The 22,848-nt window shown below is 44.6% G+C and overlaps 1 protein-coding gene across 5 annotated transcripts in view; it reads right to left on the bottom strand.

Moving 5' to 3' along the window:
- Positions 1-22,014, bottom strand: part of LOC125750477 (rap guanine nucleotide exchange factor 6-like) — a 30,071-nt gene extending 8,057 nt beyond the window's left edge. The window contains exons 1-16 of one of the 5 annotated variants that reach the window (XM_049028322.1): positions 21,878-22,014; positions 21,078-21,721; positions 14,991-15,158; positions 14,582-14,762; positions 14,058-14,194; positions 12,643-12,801; positions 11,984-12,136; positions 11,298-11,462; positions 10,589-10,696; positions 10,263-10,466; positions 8,573-8,681; positions 7,617-7,866; positions 4,287-4,444; positions 3,601-3,615; positions 2,368-2,608; positions 131-514 (exon numbers count right to left, since the gene is read on the bottom strand). In XM_049028322.1, the coding sequence (XP_048884279.1) occupies positions 131-514; positions 2,368-2,608; positions 3,601-3,615; positions 4,287-4,444; positions 7,617-7,866; positions 8,573-8,681; positions 10,263-10,466; positions 10,589-10,696; positions 11,298-11,462; positions 11,984-12,136; positions 12,643-12,801; positions 14,058-14,194; positions 14,582-14,762; positions 14,991-15,158; positions 21,078-21,131 (2,486 nt within the window). In that variant the 5' untranslated portion in view covers positions 21,132-21,721; positions 21,878-22,014. Of the gene's footprint in view, positions 1-130; positions 515-2,367; positions 2,609-3,600; positions 3,616-4,286; positions 4,445-7,616; positions 7,867-8,572; positions 8,682-10,262; positions 10,467-10,588; positions 10,697-11,297; positions 11,463-11,983; positions 12,137-12,642; positions 12,802-14,057; positions 14,195-14,581; positions 14,763-14,990; positions 15,159-21,077 lie in introns of those variants that run through there. The other 4 variants (XM_049028324.1, XM_049028327.1, XM_049028325.1 and 1 more) reach the window with 4 other exon arrangements.
- Between the last annotated feature and the right edge of the window lie 834 nt (positions 22,015-22,848).

The raw sequence follows: 22,848 nt of genomic DNA, 5'->3' as shown, positions 1-22,848 counted from the left end.
TCTCTATTATACCAAACTACATGAACTTCTTTAATTGAAAAATGTCTGCATCATATAATGTGCATGTTGGCTTTGGCTGCTACTTGTTGGTGAGCTGAAAAAATGAACATTCGCCAAAAGAGAGACAGACCTGATAATGGCGAACATGGAGTTGAAATTTTTGCACTCGCGACAGTGAAGGGCTATCTTGATAAAGTGCTTGATGGTCTTCATTCTCTTAAGTGTGTTGGGTTCCTTGAGTATTTCTGTAGCTACCCAGAAGGTCTCCTGGTTGATGAGCTCCTCAAACTGCTTCAGGTGAGTCTCTCCCGCAGCGGGTTCCAGCTTGAAGAGGTCGTCCACATACTCGGTGGACTCGATGCTGCGGAAGAGCTCAAAGTCGCGCACGGAGAGCTGGGCGGCCACCTCCATGGTGTTGAGCTGCAGCAGGTTCATCTGGCTCTCCTTCAGCAGCTCCTGGGCATCGTCGTAGGAGCACAAAGTCTCCGTCTCCGTATTGTTCTTCAGGTAGTACCTGGCGAGACGGTAGAAACTCATCTCAGTGCGAAAGGTGATGAATAGGGCTGCCGAAATGACATGTCAAATTTATGAGTGCATGTCAAAGGCAGGCAGCAACCTCTGCCTCACAATGAACAATCATTTCCTGCTTTTGCGTTTTCCTTTATCGGCCATAACGGAGTAGAACAGCTGAGTAATCATGGATGACCTGAAAGGGAGACCAGATCTGCGATGGTTTGAAACGTCTGTGAGGTTGCAGCTTAAACTGAAATTTAAACAAAGATAAAACCATGAAATACTGTAGAAGTAAAATGATAGGATTGAGTCTCGGGTAGACTTTCACAGACAGCCGAAAGCTGGCTGGGAGTCTGCACAATCTGTCTTTTTGGCGCGGGCTATTTTGCAAGACCTTGCCAAGTCGTCTTTCTGTCCCAGTGCATGGCCCCTGTTAGAGACTGCTGCTCTGCCTCCCAGGAGCAACGAACTCAGGAAGAGACTGAAGCGCTCTTAACAAATATAGATCGATCCATTTGGATTTTGAATATGCAATGAAATATGCCATAATGATACCACAAAAGCAAGTTTCAGCATTGATCTTCCTTGTCTATTAATCCACCACCTGTTTTCATTGGAGGATAACACTCTTCTTCTATTCATGATGCTACGTATCCCAACCAGACTGTATTGGTACAAGGCCTGCCTTCTTTGTGAAAGGACAATGTGAAATGTGATATACTTTATTGATCCCAGTAGATGATAAAAATAATATAGCACACATATACACACACGCACACACATTTATATAAATATTGAAAGACTGGATGTAACTTGTAACTAGTTGTAATTAACTACACTACTGAATCAGGCACCTGTGGTGTGTAAGACCTGATACATTAAGCTGCGTCTTCTACCCTATCAGCCTCATCGAATACTTCTTAGCCTTCTTGCAGACTGAGTTGGAAGTTTATTCATCTTTCTGGCTAGATACAAGGATATCAAATGCAGATTTCAGTCCAGGCTCCATCTGCTGACTCAAACCACAGTCAGTCAGACTTGTGGGTCTGTAATGTGTGAGGTGTTACTTACACTTTATGGTCTGTGAAACCACAGCCTTAGCTGCATTTGAGCCCTAGATTAACACTCTCCATTGTGGGGCTCTTCACTGAACCACCTGCAAGTTGACTGTACATGTGTTATTTTTTTCCCCACATTTCTCGCTCACTGCTGCCTCACTGCCCGCCAGGCTCTCTGGTTGCTAGGTAACCTGCATGCAGTATTTGGAGAACATGAGGAAATTGTCAACCCGCGAATCTGCAATCTGAGAAATAGACCTCCAGCAGTGCTTTAACAGATGATTGGAAATTTTAGAACAGATTTCATGTGCAAATGGCCATGGTCTCAACCCCCCCCCCCGCCACCCCCCCCATCTTGTAAGAACTGGATATTCCGCTGAGCTGGCACTCCTTGCTGACCTTGGATTAGTTGATAAACTAAGGGTGCTGAGGGGTTGTGTGCCTGCCCCTGTCGCCTAAGGTCAGCCGTGATCCGTGATGGACCCGGGTGTAGACTATGAGACAGTCATTTGTGGCTGGTTCACCATCCTTGCAGGACACAGGCAGAAATATACTGCTATTGTTTAGAAATATGGCGACACTGTGACAAAAGAAAATTGTTTACACATTCCTGTCAATATGACAAGATGAAATATTCATTGTTGCCTACTAGGGCAGAGGTTCACACTGGACGACTTTAAATTAAAGTCATCCAGTGTAGCTTTTTCAGCAATTAATCGATATATCAGGGTGTTTCTGGGGCAAATGTTAAATCGATATGTACAGTACACGTGTTCTCCGCATGGCCGCTGGTTACCTGCCGTTGAGCTGAATGCGATCGGCCAGTTTGGACAGTTGGTCAGGCAGCCTTCGCTGTTTGATGACGCCCTCGGGGCTGACGGACACCTCGCAGAGCGAGTAGGTCTCAGCAGGGCCCCCCAGGCCGAACTCGCTGACCACATGAGCCACAACGTCCTTGGCTGTCGTGTCTTTGCTGATCAAAACGTAGCAGCTCTGTTGATCAGCCTTGAAAACACGGATCACCTGATCCGGATTGTCTGTGCAAGAGAAAAATGAGGTACAATGGAGTCCATACGTTTTTTGTAACTGCTTATCTTATTCAGGGGCAGAGTCTATACTAGATGCTACTGGTGCAAGGCAGGGAGGGAGCAACCCAGGATGGGGCACCAACCCATCACAGGGCTCACTCATACACCAGTCTCTCACACATGCACACCTATAGGCAACTTGGTAACTCCAGTCAGCTTCAGCATGTATTGTACTGTGGTGTGGGGAACCAGAGGAAACCCCATCACAACACGGAAAGAACATGCAAACTCCACACACATAGACACACGGTGGAGACTCGAACCCGGGTCGCGAAGGTATGATGTAACAGTGCTAACCACTGCACCACCATGTCGCCTCGCAACAGTGTGATTTGAAACTTAAATGAATTTTCATGGTTCACACTTTGTGGAATTTTAATTTTGTAGTTTGAACATCATCACACCAGGGTGCTGTGGAGAGTCGGAGTACTCCGATCTGACATTAAGTTAAATCCATAAATCACAGCTGTAACAGTGACTTCGCCTTAATTCACTCTGCGAGCAACCAGTTTAGATGGACTTTCAGCACTGACAGTATGATCGAAGAAATATACACCATTCAGGCTACTTATAAATGAACCAGCCACTTATAATATTACTACAGTGATTAGGTAGCACATTTGGAAATACTCCTTTCCTGTAACCCAATCCGCATCCCTCAGTCAGGGCAGTCCAAAGCTGGCGAGCAGAGATGAATAGTTACAGTGCATGAAATATGACTACTTATAAAACACACACTGACTGCACTGCCTGGGCGTTTTGCATTTGCAGCCCAATGCTGAGAGTAGGAAAGAATGCTTTTGGGAACAGACACAATGTTGTCGCAGAATTTAAAAGGTCTTCGGTGGGAGTAACAGATGAAGAGTGGATGTTAATGGCCGTAATCAGCAGGTACTTTAAGCGAGGTAGCCATGCAATAATAAGGAGTTGCTCATACTTACAGAAGAACCCCGTAGCTACGTCAGCGAAAGGAGTGAAGGAAGAGGTTAGGGGTCACGTGACATGTTAAAAAAAGCAAAGCATACAGGAAGTGGAGATATGCAGCGTGTCATTAATGAATGAAGCATTCGCTTGGAATATTCTCTGTTGTTCATAGTGATCACCAACAACTGGTAATGCTAGAGGAAATATATAGGAAACACAGGCTGCAATTGAATCCCCAACACATAAGCACTCAAAACAGAATAAACCCTATGTCACTTAGGCAGTGATATCTATCCATTTTCATTTACAGTTAGTTACTTGCCTCGCAGGAACCTAAAATAACACTGGATAGTAATTTTGATGCATCATTTTAAAATAAAATATAAATTACTCAGATGCTTGGATGTTTAAGGGGCAGATCATTATTCTGTCAGCAAAGGAAGTATAAAGTATTCGTTACAGTACATTCCTACAAATGACTAATCTCTTCCTCCACAGTCATATCAGCATTTTGGTATTTTGGTAATATTTCATATTCATGTCTTGGTGTTACAAAGTGAAGGGTTTGTTTTTCCTGCTGTAGTTCTAGTTTAAAGCTTCTATTTAAAGAATTTTTCAGAATTACTCCCTCCTAAAAATGCAAGTGCTCCCGCTACACATTAGTCATTAGTTGAAGGTGCCCCACCCCCGCCAAAGCCCCCACCTGCAGGGCTTGTGAGCTCCAGCATAGCAGCTGCAGGCTGGAGGAGGTCAGGACTGCTGGAGGAGAGGGCACTGGGCGCGGGCATGACAGCCACACTGTGCCGGCACTGCTTGGTGCCAACGATGCTGTCGTCCTGGGAGAGGCCTAGGCTGCTGTCGCTGGGGGAGACGCGGGGGGGGGGGGGGTGTTAGGGTCAGAGGAGCTGTCACAGTGTCAGTGCACATCTCTAATCGCTGCTGCAGGGAATCTCGCCTTTTGAACGGCAGTTTTCACATTCTCACGTTAATGTCGGTGGGACAACGGATGGCTCTGGCGGTCAGGAGCCAGTGCCGGGAAGGTTGCCGATTAGAATCCTTTGCCTGGCACAGTAGCCCTTTCTCTGTTGGGCCTTGAGGCCCTTAATCCTGGAAGCTGTTCCTGGGATGTTGGAAACAATTGCTGACCCACTGTTCCCTCCCTAACCGTGTGGCTCTGTGCCTGTCATCAGATGGTCGCTGATTTGAGCCCCACCTCAGCAGAACAGTCACACATCCGTGGGCCCTTGAGCAAGGTCCTTAACCCCCAGCTCCATGGGGGCCGCTGAAGGTGGCTGCCCCTCACTGCCAGGCTTACTCTCACCTACATGTGTGTCTGTGTGTCATGGAGACCAAAATGGGGTAGGCGAAAAGAAAATTTCCCCACCAGAAATGAATATAGTGTCATTATTATTAAGCTTTGCTCTCATCTATAGATCTATATATTGCAACATGTGAAAATCAAATAATTCCTGTGTACCTCTACTTGGGCAAATTGCAAATACCAGTATGGAGTTAAGCTCACCAATACGTAAGAAAAAATATTTTCATCCAAATAAGGACCAGCAGGGAAGGACAGTGACCATAGTCGGTTTGGTGTTTGATAGCTTTGCCAATGAAACACAAAGAATGCATGAAAGAGCACTTCTTATGACAGAGGAGAAGTTAAACCAGGAAATGAGCCAGGCAGCGTAAACTGGCGAAGTATAGAAATCAACGTGAACTGCAACTTTTCTTAAGAAGTACTTACATTTTATAGACAATCGGAGGAAAGGATTTTATTAAAATGTCATACGAACGTATTCGTTGAATGCAGTTTTTTTTGCATTCAACTTTTCTAAAATTATATCAGATGGAGTGATAGATTACATTCCCCATTGTGGAGGACTGAACAACCAAGCCAGCACATGCAAGCTGTCAGGATAATTGGCTGCTATCAGAAAGAGAGGCCTTCACTGGCCTGAAGCTTCCGAGCATTGTTTCTGCTGCGGGAGCAGTAAGACTGCAATCTGTACACAATCAGGGCTTGCAAACATGGCGGGATAACATCTCCGCCCCCTGCAATACTTCTGTTTACAACTCATCGCTGCTATAGCTGCGTACGTAAATAATTCTGTAAAAGATCACTGGCCGAAGCTCTCCTCCATTCTCACATTTGCAGTTATAAACTCAATAAATACAACATGCATGCAATATATTTCTCAGTGTTAAATTCAGTTTTTAATAAATCACTTCACCAGAATTTCCGTGGATCTATTTTTCATAAGCACTAATCCGACACAAGGTCACAGCTTGCTTGGTGTCTTTCCCAGGCATCACGGGGAGGGCGGACATAAGGGGGACACCCTGGACCAGATTCCAGTCCGCATACACTAGGTGGAATTTGGAGATACCAAGCCAGATGTTTTTGGATTGAGGCGAGTAACCAAAGTAATTGGAAGAAACTTCAAACAGGGGGAGGATGGGAACACCTGAAACACACGGTGCTTGGACAGGAACCAAAGCCACAGTTATGAAGGTGTGAGGTCACAACTCTACCCACTGAGCCACCATGAGGGCCAACACAAAAATATCATTTTGTTTCTTAAAAAAATATATTAGAAAACCTGCATACAGACACCCAATAGACAAAAAAATAAATTGAAAACACCACTAGAATACAGGCCACCAGCTGAACCGATACAACAGCTTTGGGAGTCAGAGGTACCGCAGGATAGCATCCTCGCCGCATAACCTGGGACAGCAGGATAAAGGTCTACATCCTGAGAAATGTTTCCATGTTCTGCATTTAGCAGAATGATCGGCTTGCATGTTCCGAAGCCTCAAGAAGCGCAAAAGAAATGCAGCTTTTAATGCACGCAGAAAATGGAGGACGGAAGAGGGAAAAGTGAGGGGAAAAGAGTAGGAGCCGCATTCCAGACAAGAAGTGAGCAGCCTGACCTCTGCGGTATGTGGCGAGATGCCCCGCCTTCACATGTACGACAAGGCGCCGTTCTAAACAGTCACCGGGGGAACCACCAATGACCATGGCCCATCTATTCTGAGCTTTAGCAATATCAGGATTCCTATTGGTGGAGAGGTGAAATCGGGAACTGACAAGGCACTTTGCTTCCTTGAACGATTGCTTTAGTTACAGAGGGAAGTTTATATTCTTTATTGTGTATGGAGAATTCAAGCGATAGCAACAAAAACCCATAATTATTTACAGAAGTCAACATAAATACACTGTATGTACCATGATTATGTTTATATATAAGGAGCTAATTACATCGATTTTCCTTAAAGAGGAATGCAATCCAAAAATGACGTCGTGTCCATTTTGTCATAATTATCTTTTCTTTTTCCCATCAGAAGAATGAAATTACACAATCCGCATTTTGTCTGTGTGTTTCTGAGCTCCGAGCCAAAGTATTTCTGCAGTTAATAAATATGAATGTTAATATCTCGCCACAGAAAATAGCCGGTCCCTCCCTTATCTGCTTTTAATCCTTTTCTTATATGGAATCTTGTTGCTATGAAACTGTAGTAAGTAGCCTGGTTTGTAGTAAATTACTAACTGGGAACTGCCAAATACCAGCTGCAATCTGAACACCAGAAAACATACATTTGTACTACATACCAAAATACAAATTCTTTTGTGTAAATTCCAACTGTATTGTAGCTATGTAGAAGTAGGTATAAAACTATTTCAGAAGGATTTACCTTTCACATATTTCAAAGGAATCGTACTGTGACGTGCACATCCTCATGGATATCGATTTAAAAATAATATTCAATTTAAGCAGCCTTTCAGCTGTGTAATTATAGTTTAACTGCTGGTAAGCTTAACAAGCTTCATAACTGACCATCAAATCTTCCAAAGTTTCTACTGAATATTAAATGCTCAGTTTTCTATTTTAGTTCATCCTCATCTGTAACTTCGCTTTCAATATAAATACATGACCCACATGCATTGGAATGCCGGATTTATCCAAATCAGTTCATATGACCTTCTATTCATGTCATGCCTAGATCTGCCGGCCAATAGTCAGCTTACCTGAGAGGTTTCGGAGGCAGCAGACTAAAGCGCGTTTTGTCCAGGATCTTCCTGATCTTATTTTTCCCGCCAGATCCGCTGCTGCTGCCTTTGGTCTTCTTACTCTCGCTCTCCGGGTGACACATGTGCTCCACCTCGCCGGGGAGAGTCGGGATAGAGTAGCGGTTTCCTTTCCTTTCGTGGATCTTAGGTGTGTGTGGGCAGTCGTCCCTCTTGCCCTGCTTTATCCTGCTCAGCAATTCTTTAAACACTAGAATGTCAAAATCACACCCTATGAGTGCCTGAGTTTGACAGGCACAGTCTGAGGCAGAACAATACGAACACAAAATGATACCTGGCAGCCCCTAGCAGGTCTATATATAAATAAAATCATACCCAATACACACAAACAGACACACACACACACATGTTGGTCTTCCTATCTAAATGGGGACTGTCCATTCATTTCCATGGGAAAAACTCTAATCCCAATCACGACACCCTTAACCCCCACCCAGCCCTAACCTTAACCATGAGTAACCAACTCAAATACAAGACTTTTGGCACTTTTACTCTTTTGGGTGCATTCACAGATTTTTATAAAACTGAGCTTATCCAAATGGGGACCTGAAGAAGTGTCCCCAAAAGTAAGGAAGTGTCAGGTTTTATCGCACTTTGGGGATATTTTGGTTCCCAAATGTGATCTATGCAACCCCCCCCCCCCCCCACACACACACACACACACACAGCATATATATGTATAAAACCACAAACCATACATCACGGTCAGGCAGATATATAATCAGAATTATACCCTCTGGAACCTAAGTCACCATGAGAATGAGCTTGACATGCGTTGGGGCTAGTCGTGCTCTGCCCACCTACTCTCTAGTGTGATATAACTGTCAAACGTGCTTTAGCACTTCTAGCTGTGAAATCATACTTTCACATCCACTAGCAATAAAAACTTCCCTCACCAAATATGTTGGTTTTCACTGTGAGGGAGAGGTGTGTGTTGTTCCTCAGGATGTCCACAGCTTTCGTGTAGGCGATGTTCTCGAGATTCTGCCCATTAATTTCCATTATCTGAAAACCAAAGGATATGTAACAGTAAATATTATAGCTTGACTTATTCTCCATATTACTCTCAGCGGCTGTGCGGGATGTCCCCTCTCCGGTGCCTTGCCTTTGCCAATAACTCACTTGATGTTTAACATATGGGCCTGTTTCTTTTATTGTTCTGATTGAAAACTACATACCAAACTGACAGACACTGAACTGAATCAACAGATATTTTTTTCCTCATTTGCATCATACTGTTTGCTCACGGTGGTGCAGTGCTCAGCACTGTTGCCTCGCACCTCTGGGATCAGGGTTCTGCTGTTGCTCTGTATAATAAGTTAGTATGATCTCTGTGTTGCCATGCAGTTCCTTCCAGGTCTTCCCTGGTAAATTAACTTCATGCTGAAGTTAATTTACCAAACTGGGCATACAGTAGGTGTGCCTGTCTGACTGTGCCCTGCCATTGGTTGGTACCCGATCCTGGGTTGTTCCCTGCTTTGTGCCCAAAGGCTGTGGACCCCCCACAACCCTGAATAAGACAAGTGGTTACAAAACATGGATGGATGGGTATTCAACTGAAGGTCTTATTCTATCATTTACTGGAAGAGATTCAGTGAGATTCCTCCTGGGACAGGAATTAACAGCCTTCAGGCTAATAAGAGATGGCGTCCTTAACCACTGCACTGACATGCTGCCCCAACTGCCAGCCTCCTTAACCACTACACTGACATGCTGCCCCAACTGCCAGCCTCATTAACCACTGCACTGACATGCTGCCCCAACTGCCAGCCTCATTAACCACTGCACTGACATGCTACTCCAACTGCCAGCCTCCGTAACCACTGCACGGACATGCTGCCCCAACTGCCAGCCTCATTAACCACTGCACTGACATGCTGCCCCAACTGCCAGCCTCATTAACCACTGCACTGACATGCTACCCCAACTGCCAGCCTCCTTAACCACTGCACGGACATGCTGCCCCAACTGCCAGCGTCCTTAACCACTGCACTGACATGCTACCCCAACTGCCAGCCTCCGTAACCACTGCACTGACATGCTACCCCAACTGCCAGCCTCCTTAACCACTGCACTGACATGCTGCCCCAACTGCCAGCCTCCTTAACCACTGCACTGACATGCTACCCCAACTGCCAGCCTCCTTAACCACTGCACTGACATGCTGCCCCAACTGCCAGCTTCCTTATCCACTGTGCTGACATGCTACCCCAACTGCCAGCCTCCTTAACCACTGAACTGACATGCTGCCCCAACTGCCAGCTTCCTTAACCACTGCACTGACATGCTACCCCAGCTGCCAGCCTCGTTATCCACTGCTCTGACATGCTACCCCAGCTGCCAGCCTCTTTATCCACTGCACTGACATGCTGCCCCAACTGCCAGCCTCCTTATCCACTGCACTGACACGCTTCTTCATCTGCCAGCCAGTCACTCATTCGCCAGGTTGTGTAACCACCATTACTTTTTCCAGTGAATTCTGCATGGGCCAGGCAGGATGGGGGGGGGGGGGGGGTGAGGGGACACAGCCAGCCAGGTGAGTTTTCTCCCTTGTGGGGTGGGGGGGCAACTGCAGTGCCACGGTACCTGGTCTCCACGCTTGAGCCCGCTTTCGGCAGCCTTACTACCCTCGTCCACGGCTTCCACAAAGATGCCGAAACCCTTTTCGCTGCCGCCCTGCAGGCTGAAGCAGAGTGGTGCCTCCCTGGAGGCTTTCAGCAGCGTGATCTGCCTCCATCTGGCCTTGGCAGCACAGGCGATGTTCAGCAGTCTCAGGTGGCCCTTCATTTTCTGAGCGTGGAGAGACAGGCAGCCTCAGTCCGCACGCACAGCCAAAGGAGGGCGCCCTCCGCAGAGCAAACCCTCCCTCTACCATAATATGCAGTGGCCTCACAGTGAAACTCAGCTCTTACTGTGGCTTCAAGGTGTTTTTCAAAGTCCTCAAGAAACAGCGTCATTTCGGAATGACCTTCGAAATCATTGAAATGATTGTTCACCCACAGCAGCACGACACGTGTCACCTGTATCATGGCAAGAGAAAAGAAGAAAAAAACATCATCAAGAAGAATGTGGTTCACTTCTTATCAGGATAACAGTTGGACCCTACGGAGGCTAAAACTCTTATTTGTAACATCAAAAACAGAAGGTAGCATGTCAGCACTACCTTCATGCCTGATGCCCTGTAAGATGCGCCCTGAGATCATCACTGTCAAGTCCCCCATCAGGGCACTTCTAGTCACAATGAATGACTGATATTTTTAACCACAAACTGAGTCACAGATGTTAATGGTCTGCACACAAATACATGAGGTCAACATTAATAGCACAGCGGGTTTAGTCTATGTGCCCATGATTGTAAGACCAGCAGAAGGGCCCTTGAGTACAGCCCTTAACCCCCAGCTCCAGGGTTGCCACATGTTGGTTGACCCTGTGCTGCGACCCCCAAGCTATGGAGAGCTAGATGTGATTGGTGAAGAGAAGATTTTAGTGTATATGCACTCATAAAAAGGATAAATGTAGGATTCATCATTTCAGTGTAATAGGGAAAGAAGTACAAATATATGTATCCGTACAATTACTGGGCAGCCCTAACGTTAGCGCTGAATAATGCTACACACTGACCTTGTCTCGCAGACTGTCTACTTTGAACCATTGCAGCAGCCTCCTGCCCACCTCCATAGGACAGGAGAGGAAAGTGCGGTAAGTCAAGAGGAAATCCTCGACGTATGTGGGATCCACCACCGAATGCTCCTCCACCAGGTGCATGATCAGTCGCTCTGGAGTTCCCTGCGGACACACAAGGGCCAGAGAGTCGTGGCTGACATTGCAGGACGTCCCCAGACCGGGAGCGATGACTCAGAATCCATCACACCTTTCATAAATGTAACAGCATGAACTCAGCATAGCACGATGGCTGCATCCAAGAGACACGAAAATGGAATCTTATTGGGAACCGTAAACTATTTCAACCTGACCTGCCTTTACAAGTGAACAGTAAATCAATTGAGATCTAGCCATACCATTCTAAAAACTGATATGGCACAGGAGCAGTGTAATGGAAGCTGTTAAATATTTATTGGGAAAAACCAGGGACTTTATGCTTAGAAGGAAGGGGTACGATCATAAGAAATGTGTTGCAAAGCTGATGTACTGCAGTTCATATACAGTATGTAGATGTATATACGTATATGTATATGTTTTCATGTTCTTCCAGTCTATAGACATCTAACACTTGATCTTCACAGCTTGCCAACACATGTGCGATCTGAGCTTAGGGACAGGAGGTGACTCCATGCCCCCTGGCCAACCTTGATGACGATGTGGCCCTTGACGGTGCCGCTGCGGTCCAGCTCGCGGTGCTCCTTCACCATGACGATCTGACCCTCCTCCTCCACCTTCTGCGTGTTCCTCTCCACGTGGTTCAGGATGCGCCAGTAGACCTCCTGGGTGATGACCACAAACTGGCCCAAACGTGGACGATGAGTGGCTTCACTGGACCTCACACATGCAGTGACTGCTAAAGTCAGACGGCTCAGTAGTTTACTTCACTAAGAGTGCAATTACCCTCGATTTGTTTTAACTGTCAGACTTCCTTTGTAGGGAGCATTAAGCTGGAAAGAAAGCTCTTTAATGCATCCAGAGGAAGTACAAGTCAGTCCTCTTGGAACTTCTGTGGTTAGAAGACTGACCCTAGTAAGTCTGTTGGCCCATTAATTACTTAGTGTTACAGAACACGAAGGTGCACATCACTCTGTGCATTAGCATACACCTTAATATGTATGACTAAGTCAATACATTTAACAACTGTCCTGCTTAAAAAACAGAAAAAATTATGTTGCCCTAATTTCCACAAAGGATGCATTGTAATATCACCTTAGCATTAGTCTGTTATAAATGACTGCAGTCATTACTGAATTAAGTAGCTTCACTCTGCTGGTAACAAGTATGGGGGGGGGGGGCGCCTCACCTGGCAGTCGTCCACCTTGGTCCGCACCACCCCGTTCATGTACTGCTTGTCCAGGGACGATGAGGTTCCAAAGCTGTTGCCCATGCAGAGCACCTCCACCCGTCCATCGCCATGGCTGATCTCCACGGAGCCGTTCAAGATCACGTACCACAGGTCTAGCTGGAGACGAAGGGGAACGGAATGTCATGCGGCACAACGGTGTGCGACCCAGCTGCATCATGGTCTACCGCGTCACGCACATTTCATGGTTATGTTTGCTGATGCTAATGCAAACGTTTTCACAAATATCAGTAATTGTTTTTCTCTGAAGTGCTTTAAGTTAAAGTAATGCACTGTGTTTTTAATTTCACACAGCTAGACATTGTCTGAATAAAAAACACATTCTGCTGCTTCAGGAGTGCAGCCGTATGGAACTGGTGTCCTTTGACACCACCTGGGCCGTGCTGAGAGGTATCGGAGAGGGATTTGGGCACCTGATCTCAGAGACTTTTGTGGAAAAGGTTTGCCGATGTTTTTGAGAATTCAGGGATGAAAATATGGCATCCAGTCATTCCAAAAAGGTTCGATGATGTTTAGATGACTGTTGAGGCTGTGGAGGCCACTCCTGCATGTGTGTGGCAGGGAGAATGAAGTGTTTGAACTGTAGGCTGCTGCTGATGCTGTATAGTGGACTGATTTCCTTGGCCATTATAAAGCAATGCAGAGAAAACACAGGACCCAATAACTTCTGGAAGATGGCTTTTACGGATCCCCCCGCCATGTTTAATATCTGTGGCTTGGAGGCATCGTTTGGCTTTCTCCAAAGATAAACCCATCCAGACATAGGAAATGAAAGATGGCTGTTCCGACTATAATACTTATCCTCATTGTTCAAGGGTACAGGCTTTGAGTTCCTTATGCCATGTTATGCATCTTCTTGGACTTGAATGGAAGCAGTTTCCAAATGTCAGTGCTGCCATGAATTCCAGCTTGGAATTCAGGGGCTACAGATTTTGTTGAGACTGGGTCACATAGGAGCTGATTCAGTTCTGTGCTCATTTTTGAGGCTGTGCTTTTGCGGTGTAACTGTCCGTCCAATTGTATATCTGTCTCTGTGCAAGAGCTTCAATTTGCAACTGTAGCATCTCCTTGCTTGTGCAGTTTGTCTGTGCAGTTTGCCTGTGCAGTTTGCCTGTGCAATTTGTCTGTGCAGTTTGCCTGTGCAGTTTGTCTGCGCAGTTTGCCTATATGCCAACTCAGGATACTGACTACACTTAGCGTCGATTGTCAGGTTCTTCTTCCATGGCTCAAACACGCTACTAACTGCCATTCAAGCTATCAGAACTCACCTTTGTAGCTGTGGTTGTAATTGAAAATTAGTTACATTTCTTCTTCTCCTTTAGTTTTTTTGTTTTCAGCATCCTACAGTCGCCTACCTGCTGCCCATCCCGCAGGATAACTGTTCCGGCCTGTTCCACCACCTCAAACACCATGACAGCGCAGAGGTCCCTCCTGACAGACATGGTCATGTTGGCGAATGCAGGCAGCTGGTGCATGAACTCCAGCAGTTGCTCTGCAGGAGAAATATGAAGGGAGTGTGAAGCGCAGTATAAAGCTCGGGTTCGAGCTGGCGAGGCTGAATACAGCAGAGAATTGGTTCAGACCTCTCCACACCAGCAATCCCAAATCAGATATGAATGAACTGCTTAGGATTCAGCTTAGTTGGTTCAGATTAAACTCGTTCCGGTTACCCTTCTCAAGGGAACTCCCTCGGGTATGAAAACTTTTTGTCTGACCTCTCAAACCTTACGAGAGAGAATAAAATACTTCATTCATTTCGCTCTATTTTAATGCCCTACCTCAGATCAGCAACATCTCCCTAACAGCCAGTTAATACCAGCGAACAGTCTGCAGGCATTGCTAACGATACACTAATGAAAGGGTCAGATAAAGCTCTCACCTATGTCCTGGTCACTGCGATCTGCTGGATTCTTCTCAAGGCACTCTCGAACCATATCCCTGCCTAGCAACGAGTCTGCAGCTCTCTCAATATCTTCATCATCCTCCTCCTCTTCTTCTGAGTCAACAGCTGTCTCTGGGAGACCGCACAAGTCCACATTACTCATCTCACCCTCTGCCGCCTGTCAGGAGCACAAAGCAGGTTTGAAATGGAAAGAAAATGGAAAAATTATCAATTCACATAATTAGCGCTTCACACTTTAAACCTCTTTCACAGCGGAAAGAAATGGACCAGAAATCACTGCTATCTCTTTTATCATATTTTCTTTTTTTGTGTCGTTATGCAATCTTTTCTAAGTATATTCATATTTATACATGCATATATAACTATATGTGTTTGTTTAACTTACGTTTTTGAAATCTAAAGTAGTGTAAACACCATGCACCTGGTAGATGTCTGATAGGCTACTACTCCCAGAGTCGCTGCCAATGCTGCATCCTGATTGGCTGGCTGGGACATGCATCATACGCTGGTGGGGATGGTCAGTGAGGTACATTTTGTTGAGATCTCCGGGCAGCTGTATCACCAGGAACAAGAAGATCACATATTATTTGAACTGTGTTATAGATACGACCATATAGGTTATCCTCTAATTTACACATATGGCCCATATCATAGGAATGTTCCGGAAGACCTTCCTTTTTGCAAAAAAAGCTTACAAACCCTTTGAAATTATCTGGATTATCTGCATGAATGGCTCCTAAAATAGGTCAAATTAATGCATAAAACCAAACAAGACACATAACAATTTATTTCTCGTTCTTCTTAAAAAAAATGTTTCAAAGTATCTCTTAACCATTGTACCGGTCTGATTGTACTGGTTTACATATTTTTTCTGCCAATGACCGTCATTGAATAATAATAATAATAATAATAATAGTGAATAACCTTTCCTTTCCTATATGACGTAATGGACTTCTATGTATGTGGCTGTTTTCTGCCTGTTTTTGATACAGGGTTGGTATCCAACTTTGGCTGTTTTGGTTGCCATATTTTGTCACAGAAGGGCGTTACATCATTAAAAGACCATTTTCCGCATGACTATTTACAGAAGCTTATCACATGCCATAAACCAAACAACATTTATTGATTTTGTAATTTATTTACACTTATCAAATTATCATTATTATTTAATGATTCATTATATTAATTATTAAAGGTCTGGAGATTAAGAAAGACTTTACGGTTCATTAACTTTTTTATATGCTTCATACAGATTAATCAAAGTAAGCTATGAGAAATGACTACATTCACTGCTTCCACATAATTGTTACAAGAAATGTAAAACGTATTCCTTTGAATGTCTTCAAAAATCATAACATGCCATCACCAGCTCATCTTCCACTGTTCCCATTTCTGAATGGACTCGGCTGGGATCTACCCATTTATGTTAGGTACATGTTCCAGATCCATGCCGAGCTCACTTTTACCCGTTAGTGAAGAAAGTTTCCACTGTGGAAGGAAAGATGAAGAAAGACAAGGCAGAAGAGCTGGATGTCCGAGTAGCTCGATGTGGATTTTAGCCTGATAAGCTTATTAAGGGCTAAAATAAAACTGAAAGGAGTGAGCTCACACTTGAGGGTTTGTATATCATGCCCATAAGCACAGCAAAGACATATCATATAAACCGTAATTAATTGTTACCATGGGGATAGATTTCATGTGAATAATGGGTGGGGGGGGGGGGGGGCGGCGTAGCTGTTCTCTCCCACACACGATATATTTATGATTATTGCACAGAATGAGTCCAACTACTCACCCCTGAGTTTATGCCTCTGAGTATCGCAGTTGCTAAGTCACCTTCTATTGCCTTCACTTTTCTTTGGAATACATGAGTGTTACGGGTAGTTTTGAGAGAGGATCTCTATGCTTTAGGGGATTTCATTCACGATTGTCACTGACAAATGAATGGGTATCAGCAGATACCCGATATGTCCTTAAGATTGACTCAGTTATAAACTGCTGATTTCCAGCAAAACAGGGCTATTCACAGAGTATAGGGCATATGAATGCTACTCTAACAACAATACATTTGTGTATAATATGCCTATAGCTTCGAATCAATCACCAGCCTCCAAAGAAGAGGAATAGGTATTAAATTATAATATGTTTTAATACATAATAAGGTCAACTAATAATTCACTCTTGGCAAAATATAGGATTGGTTTCCTAGACAAATTAATCCTGTCATTCCACTTTCATTCTTTCTCAATGGTTGGTGACTATTTCTGTGTTACTACTTTGTAACATGATTGCTTGAGAATGCAAAGTAAAGCATGCAATTGTTGGAAGATGAATGATTGTTTGGATGGATGGATGGATGGATGGATGGATGGATAGATGTGTGATAGGGGCTGTTGTGACCAAAAAAAAGATCCATTGCCTTCCTTTAATCTCGCATAAAAATTTTTGCTGATGAAATGTCGCTATACGACACCTGTCTTTGAAACTTGCGGCAGCACAGAGGTCAGCGATCCACTGGGAGCAGCCGGCAACTTGCCGACATCAGCGATTCCAGACATGGCAGCTAAAAATGATCGAAGCCTAGCATGACTTCGCTTAAGCCTAATCGAGACTAAAGTCAAAGAACAGTCTGCACACAGACTTTGCACGGCCATTGTGTGTTACTAGCTTGTCACATAATGTATTGATCTGAGATTTTACCGAATCAGTCCTGACTTCAGTTCTGAAACAAATTCATACATTGATGAGCGGCATCATACCTGAAATATTAAAAAAAACTATTTTTTTTCCCATCCAGGAACTCCATCTTTTGCAACGCTGATCCTCTGCGATGTAAGCTGACGTTATCAGTTTAGGTAGCACATTTAGAGACCCCACAGAATGCGATTCGAAATTCAGCAGTGTTTGAAGAGGATGAAATAGTTTGACAATCATATTGGAACATGGCAGGCGGCCCAATTGGGCTTGACAAGCTTCTAAATTGGCAGGTTACAATGGCTTTTAAGAGGCATTAGAGGAAAGAATGAACAGAGAACACAACTGGCCCTTTCTAGCCTTCCTGGTCCTTATGGTGGCAGGTGATGATTACGGTATAGACTACAGCTGATAATTGCTGCACCAGCAGCTTTATAGGATGATTGTGCACAGTCTGATATTGTCATAGTATAAGTGAGAGTGACACGGGAATCCTTGGCTCACTGCCAGGCAAGGTGGCAGCAGACATTCCAATTGGACGCCATTAAAACTGTGATTAATTGTTCATGGGTGCATGCATTTTTAATAAGTCCAGGGTCTGTCAAGGCGATGATATGTGATTACAGTAAAACAGAAAGGAAGAGTTTTGTCTGCTGAATGCACAAAATCACCCCAGAGATTTATTTACAGCAGGGAGGCTTTAACAAAATTAAACACAACATTAATGAGCCACACTGTATGTTTGACCAAGAAGACATCATTTATTACATATAACCAGGGAGAGTGCATGTAAGTCACTCCCAAATCTTCATGTGGTGCCTGGACCCTATTGCAGGCAGCATGCAAATATATAGAAAAATATACACACGCACTGCACCCCAGCAGTGAATAAGGGCCTCTAAGATGGATGGATGGCGTGAGATTCAGTGTTCTGTACTTAGCATAAAGAATAATTTAAAACGCTATTTTGTTCCCTTTCATTTTATGAAAATTGCTTAAATAAGAATATCATCTAAATTGGCACCAGTTTAGGGAATCACTATGGCCAAGATGATGACATTAGTCGTCAGTGAACAATGTACAGGTCCCCATGTGGCATGACTGAATGGGTAGAAGTTTGAGAGACAAAAAGCATGCAGCACCAAATGCAGCATCGCAGGAAGCATAGCATGCAGCACCACATGCAGCATCGCAGACAGCGCCACATGCAGCATCGCAGGCAGCAGCACATGCATCATCGCAGGCATTATCGCAGGCAGCGCCACATGCAGCATCGCAGGCATCATCGCAGGCAGCGCCACATGCAGCATCGCAGGCAGCAGCACATGCACCACTGCAGGTATCATCGCAGTCATCCTCGCAGGCAGCGCCACATGCAGCATCGCAGGCAGTATCTGGCTGTGCAGAGGCCACACACTAACTCAGAAGACTTTTCACTATGACCTTGCCTTGGCCTAAGACATTTATGAATGCATGTGTGTCACCTGAGCCACAGAAGAGGCCTCTTCAACAGAGAGAGAGAGAGCACCTCAACATTGTGTATCATGCCGTACACAATGCTCAGAGAAATGCTGTTATCTCCAGCGGCAGATAAATTTAGATTTTACTCATCTGTAAAGAGCAGGTCTAAAATGAGTTGCCAATGGCAGCGATGTCTTGACCAAGCAGAAGTAATGCAAGTACACAAAACCTACAATGTACTGAAGCATTACTGTGGTAGAAGTTGTATTGCCAGGAATATGACAGGGAACAAGAATTATGTGTTGCATAATTTAGCTGTAGCCTCTATCCTATAAATATAATGAGTGTAGCAACTAAGAGCTTCCAGGCATCATGTCCAGGGACATGTAGCATGTCAGCTGGACAGGAAGGGAAGGCGATAATGATCAATATTAGAGTGCATTAGGGATTCTGTCGTTCTACTCCTCATCTGTTTATACTCTATAGATTACATCGCCTTTGTTTATCGTTGTCAGCTACGACGGAGGTAGGTCAGTTCATTTATAACCTGCCCCAGGACAACGTTCTCTGTGGTACAGTTCATGCTTCCACTTTCATTCATTTAAGAATTTTAACCCCTCCACAAATCATTTAGGCTTTTTTTCCTTCCTCATGCTCATATTTTTATAGTTTAAGTTCAGGTTCAGTTACTGTACAGTGCACATGCCGCGATCTTAAGCACTGCAGATGTTTTTTATGTCTTCTAGAGAGAATGGAAAAGAGTTTTAGTCCCTGGACACATTTCCTTCCTGCTGCAGTGTTTAACTGTCTGTCTGAAGTGAAAGAAGCCTGCCTTTTAAAACACTAAGGGTCTTCTTCACTCTTGGCAAACATTTACTCTTTTCTGGACTCTGTTGCATGAGGATTTGTGTGAAAGTATTGTCAGGTGCACTGCATGTTTTACTTACTCTAAGTAAAAACGTTTTAAACCCAAACCTTTCTCTGTTGCACAGCCCTGGCGTTCACTGCATGGTCCATCTCATCTACAAGCCCTTTGATCAATCTGATTGCAGTTGTGCCTCGAAACAGCTCTTAAATTATTCAAACAACAAGTTCAATTAAATCCTAATAATGCCAACTTCCAGTGGTGCCACTTCCACTATGCATTATGACTTCATAGAACGCTCACCAGCTGAAAAGATGTTTATGGGTGAAATTATTAGTGATGCAAATGCAGAAGTTTGTAATTGTGTTGCTGCTGTTTCTGTAGTGGTTTGGGCAAGTTGAATGGTTGTGGCAACAGGTGATTTATTTAACAAAGAAATGGTACCATGACAGAATGAGTAACAATGATGCGGGTTGTGCTGAGAGTCGAGTGACACCATTAATTCGGAAGTCCCTCCTCCTCCTGTGTTATCCATTCAGTAGGGACCATGAGTATCTCACAATGAGCAGGATTTATGTCTAAAAACGCAAGGAATGCTTTGGACAAATGGCCAAAGATTTGAGGTGCCCCAGTTTGTTAATTATGCTAATACCCTTCTTGTATAATTGATAAACACTTTATTTACCATTTGCACAAGTACCTTGGAATTCCTCTCATTGACTCCCCCATCTAGCTCTCCATAGCTTGGGGGTCACAGCTCAGGGTCAGCCAACAGGTGGCAGCTAAGGGCCTTGCTCAAGGGTCCATGAACATGAAATTGTTCTGCTGAGGCTTGAACAGATGGTCTTCCAATCACAGGCACAGGGGCTTAGGCTGGGGAGCCAACCACAGCCTCGAAAAGTGACATGTGGTCCATACAAGGATGAAATCCATAACTTTAGCATTATTAGCATCATGCTCTAACCAGCTGAGCCAACCAGCCAATCGCTGCAAGATACTAATATTGAGATTACAGCATTACAGCCTTAGAAAGCTTGACAAGGTTTGGGTCGCGGGGCAAGCCATCCACAGCGAGAGGCCAGGCTCCAGGAAACTGATTCAGCTGCCATTTGGATCCCATACAGAATCACCAACGTTCAACCACTCATCACACCGTCGGAGCGTAAAAAGGCTGCTTATGCTTCATGGCTCACAAGCAATACAATGACAAATCGTAACCTGCAGTTTATAAGAGTCGGCGACACTCTGCAAACTTTGATCTGTTTCACATCCTTTCACATATAGATCGCCTCATGAATGGGAATTACGAACAATTACAAAACCTAACGAGAAGTAAAACTCGAAAATGAATCATATATCTAGTCACAGAGAGACTTTGTCTTTTATCTACCTTCCACACACAAGCATCATAAGACACTGAAAGAAGAATAAAATACAAAATACGGTGCTTACTTTGGGGGACCATGGCTGCAAGCAGTTGGCATAGCAACGGACAAGGAAGGCCATTTCCTGAACTGAAGTTTATCCTTTCAAAGGAAGGACTGAGCCGACGCAGATCAGGCGGTGATTCTGAGCTCAGGTAGAACAGGAGACTCCTTAGGGAACCATGGCAGAAGGTCGATTTAAAGTCCAAAAATTAAAAGCCAGTTATGATATGTCTATGAATTGCTGATAAGGTGCCCGAGAAAATACAAAGAGTCTAATTAATAAAATGATGGAATAATCAAAAAAAGTTGCAAATGACAGTTCCACTCAGCCCCAGACTGCAGACAGGAGATTCTCTGCTTTTCATCTGTTGGAGCCTGAGTGTGTGGCTTGCAGCCCGACCATTACCACTGCAGATATCACACATCCAGAATTCTCACATCTCAAAGGTACGTGTCGATCGCTCGGTCCGTGGACGTTTTCATCCCAGTGCCCCACTTATCACCTGCAAACAGGTAGAGACCCTTCCGCACATGCTATCCCACGGCGAGAAAAGTCATCTTCTGCCACAGTCTGCAAATCCTCGGCATCCTCGGAGTGTCCAATATTTAGTTCCCGGAATCAGAAGGAAAAAGATGAAAAGGGCATTTTTCGATTTCACCTATTTGAGCCTTTTCAGAGAGAGAGAGAGAGACAGAGAGAGAGAGAGAGAGAAAAAGAGAGAGGGAGAAAGAAAACGGGAGAGAGGAAAGGAGAACTAATGAGCCCAAGTCAGCACTCCTATGCCTGTCCAACGGCAGCCCCAGTTCCCAGTACACTGCAGCTACCTTGCTACAGCAGCACTGGTGCACCAGTCCATCTCCTGGGCCAGACCGCCAGCATCTGTCCCCTCCTCTGTGCACATCCCCGACTAGCAGTCGGCAGCTCTCCCCCAGGAGAACCGCCCATCGATTCGACACTCCGCCGCAAGATGGAACAACTGAGAAGGAGAGGAGAGGGAGGGGAGGGAGGGGAGTAGAAAAGGATGACATCACCTGTGCAGAGAGAGGGGATCGAGCGTCGGGGGAAACTGCATTAGACGGATTGGCTGTCTGGCAGAGAGCAGAGAGCCTCCTTATTGATCGAGAGGCACACAGGGCTCCACACATTTGTGCTCCAACAAAAAAATAAAATAAAAAGAAAATAAATAACAAAGTAAATTCATGAATCACCCACAGATGCGCATAACAAGCAGCCAGTGCTGCTGAAATCAAACAAAATGCATGTAAATATGCAAATTGCATTTCCTCCTGCAAAGGCTTCAGCCATAAAAAAAAGCCCGTTTGAAGGCAGGGCTGTGTTTGCGAGATGAAAGTGCATTAATGTGTGAGGCTTTTTGTTCACGCTAAAATGGTAAGACAGAGCAAAATCAACGGCCATGACCTAAATATCAACGGCATCACAGAGAAGAAGCAACACTCTTAGTTAGAGAACTGGCAAGACCTATTTCAGCAGATGAAATGTGTGCCTTAAACCTTTAATCATCCACTGCACCAGTTCAGTAAAGGGAATAAAATTTTATTTTGCTCTCAGTTTCCCCTCAAGTAAAGATGACATCATCTTTTTTAGCAGCGGCCAATGGGAGGACGACACAGGATGCTGTTTGCCTAGAAGTGTGCTGGGCACAGTTATAAATTTACTCTAACTACCCAAAAATAGTTTTTCTTTTTTTTTTTTAAATTTGCAGCTTCTCACAGAGGATACCTTTGACTTTCTGAGGCAGAAGATCCCTCTGAATGGCGCATTCGTGCTCATCTTT

Source organism: Brienomyrus brachyistius, chromosome 10 (assembly GCF_023856365.1).
Source record: "Brienomyrus brachyistius isolate T26 chromosome 10, BBRACH_0.4, whole genome shotgun sequence".
Lineage (NCBI taxonomy): Eukaryota > Metazoa > Chordata > Actinopteri > Osteoglossiformes > Mormyridae > Brienomyrus > Brienomyrus brachyistius.
The sequence above is the reverse complement of the archived record's forward strand: the minus strand, read 5'-3'. Positions and strand labels throughout refer to the sequence as shown.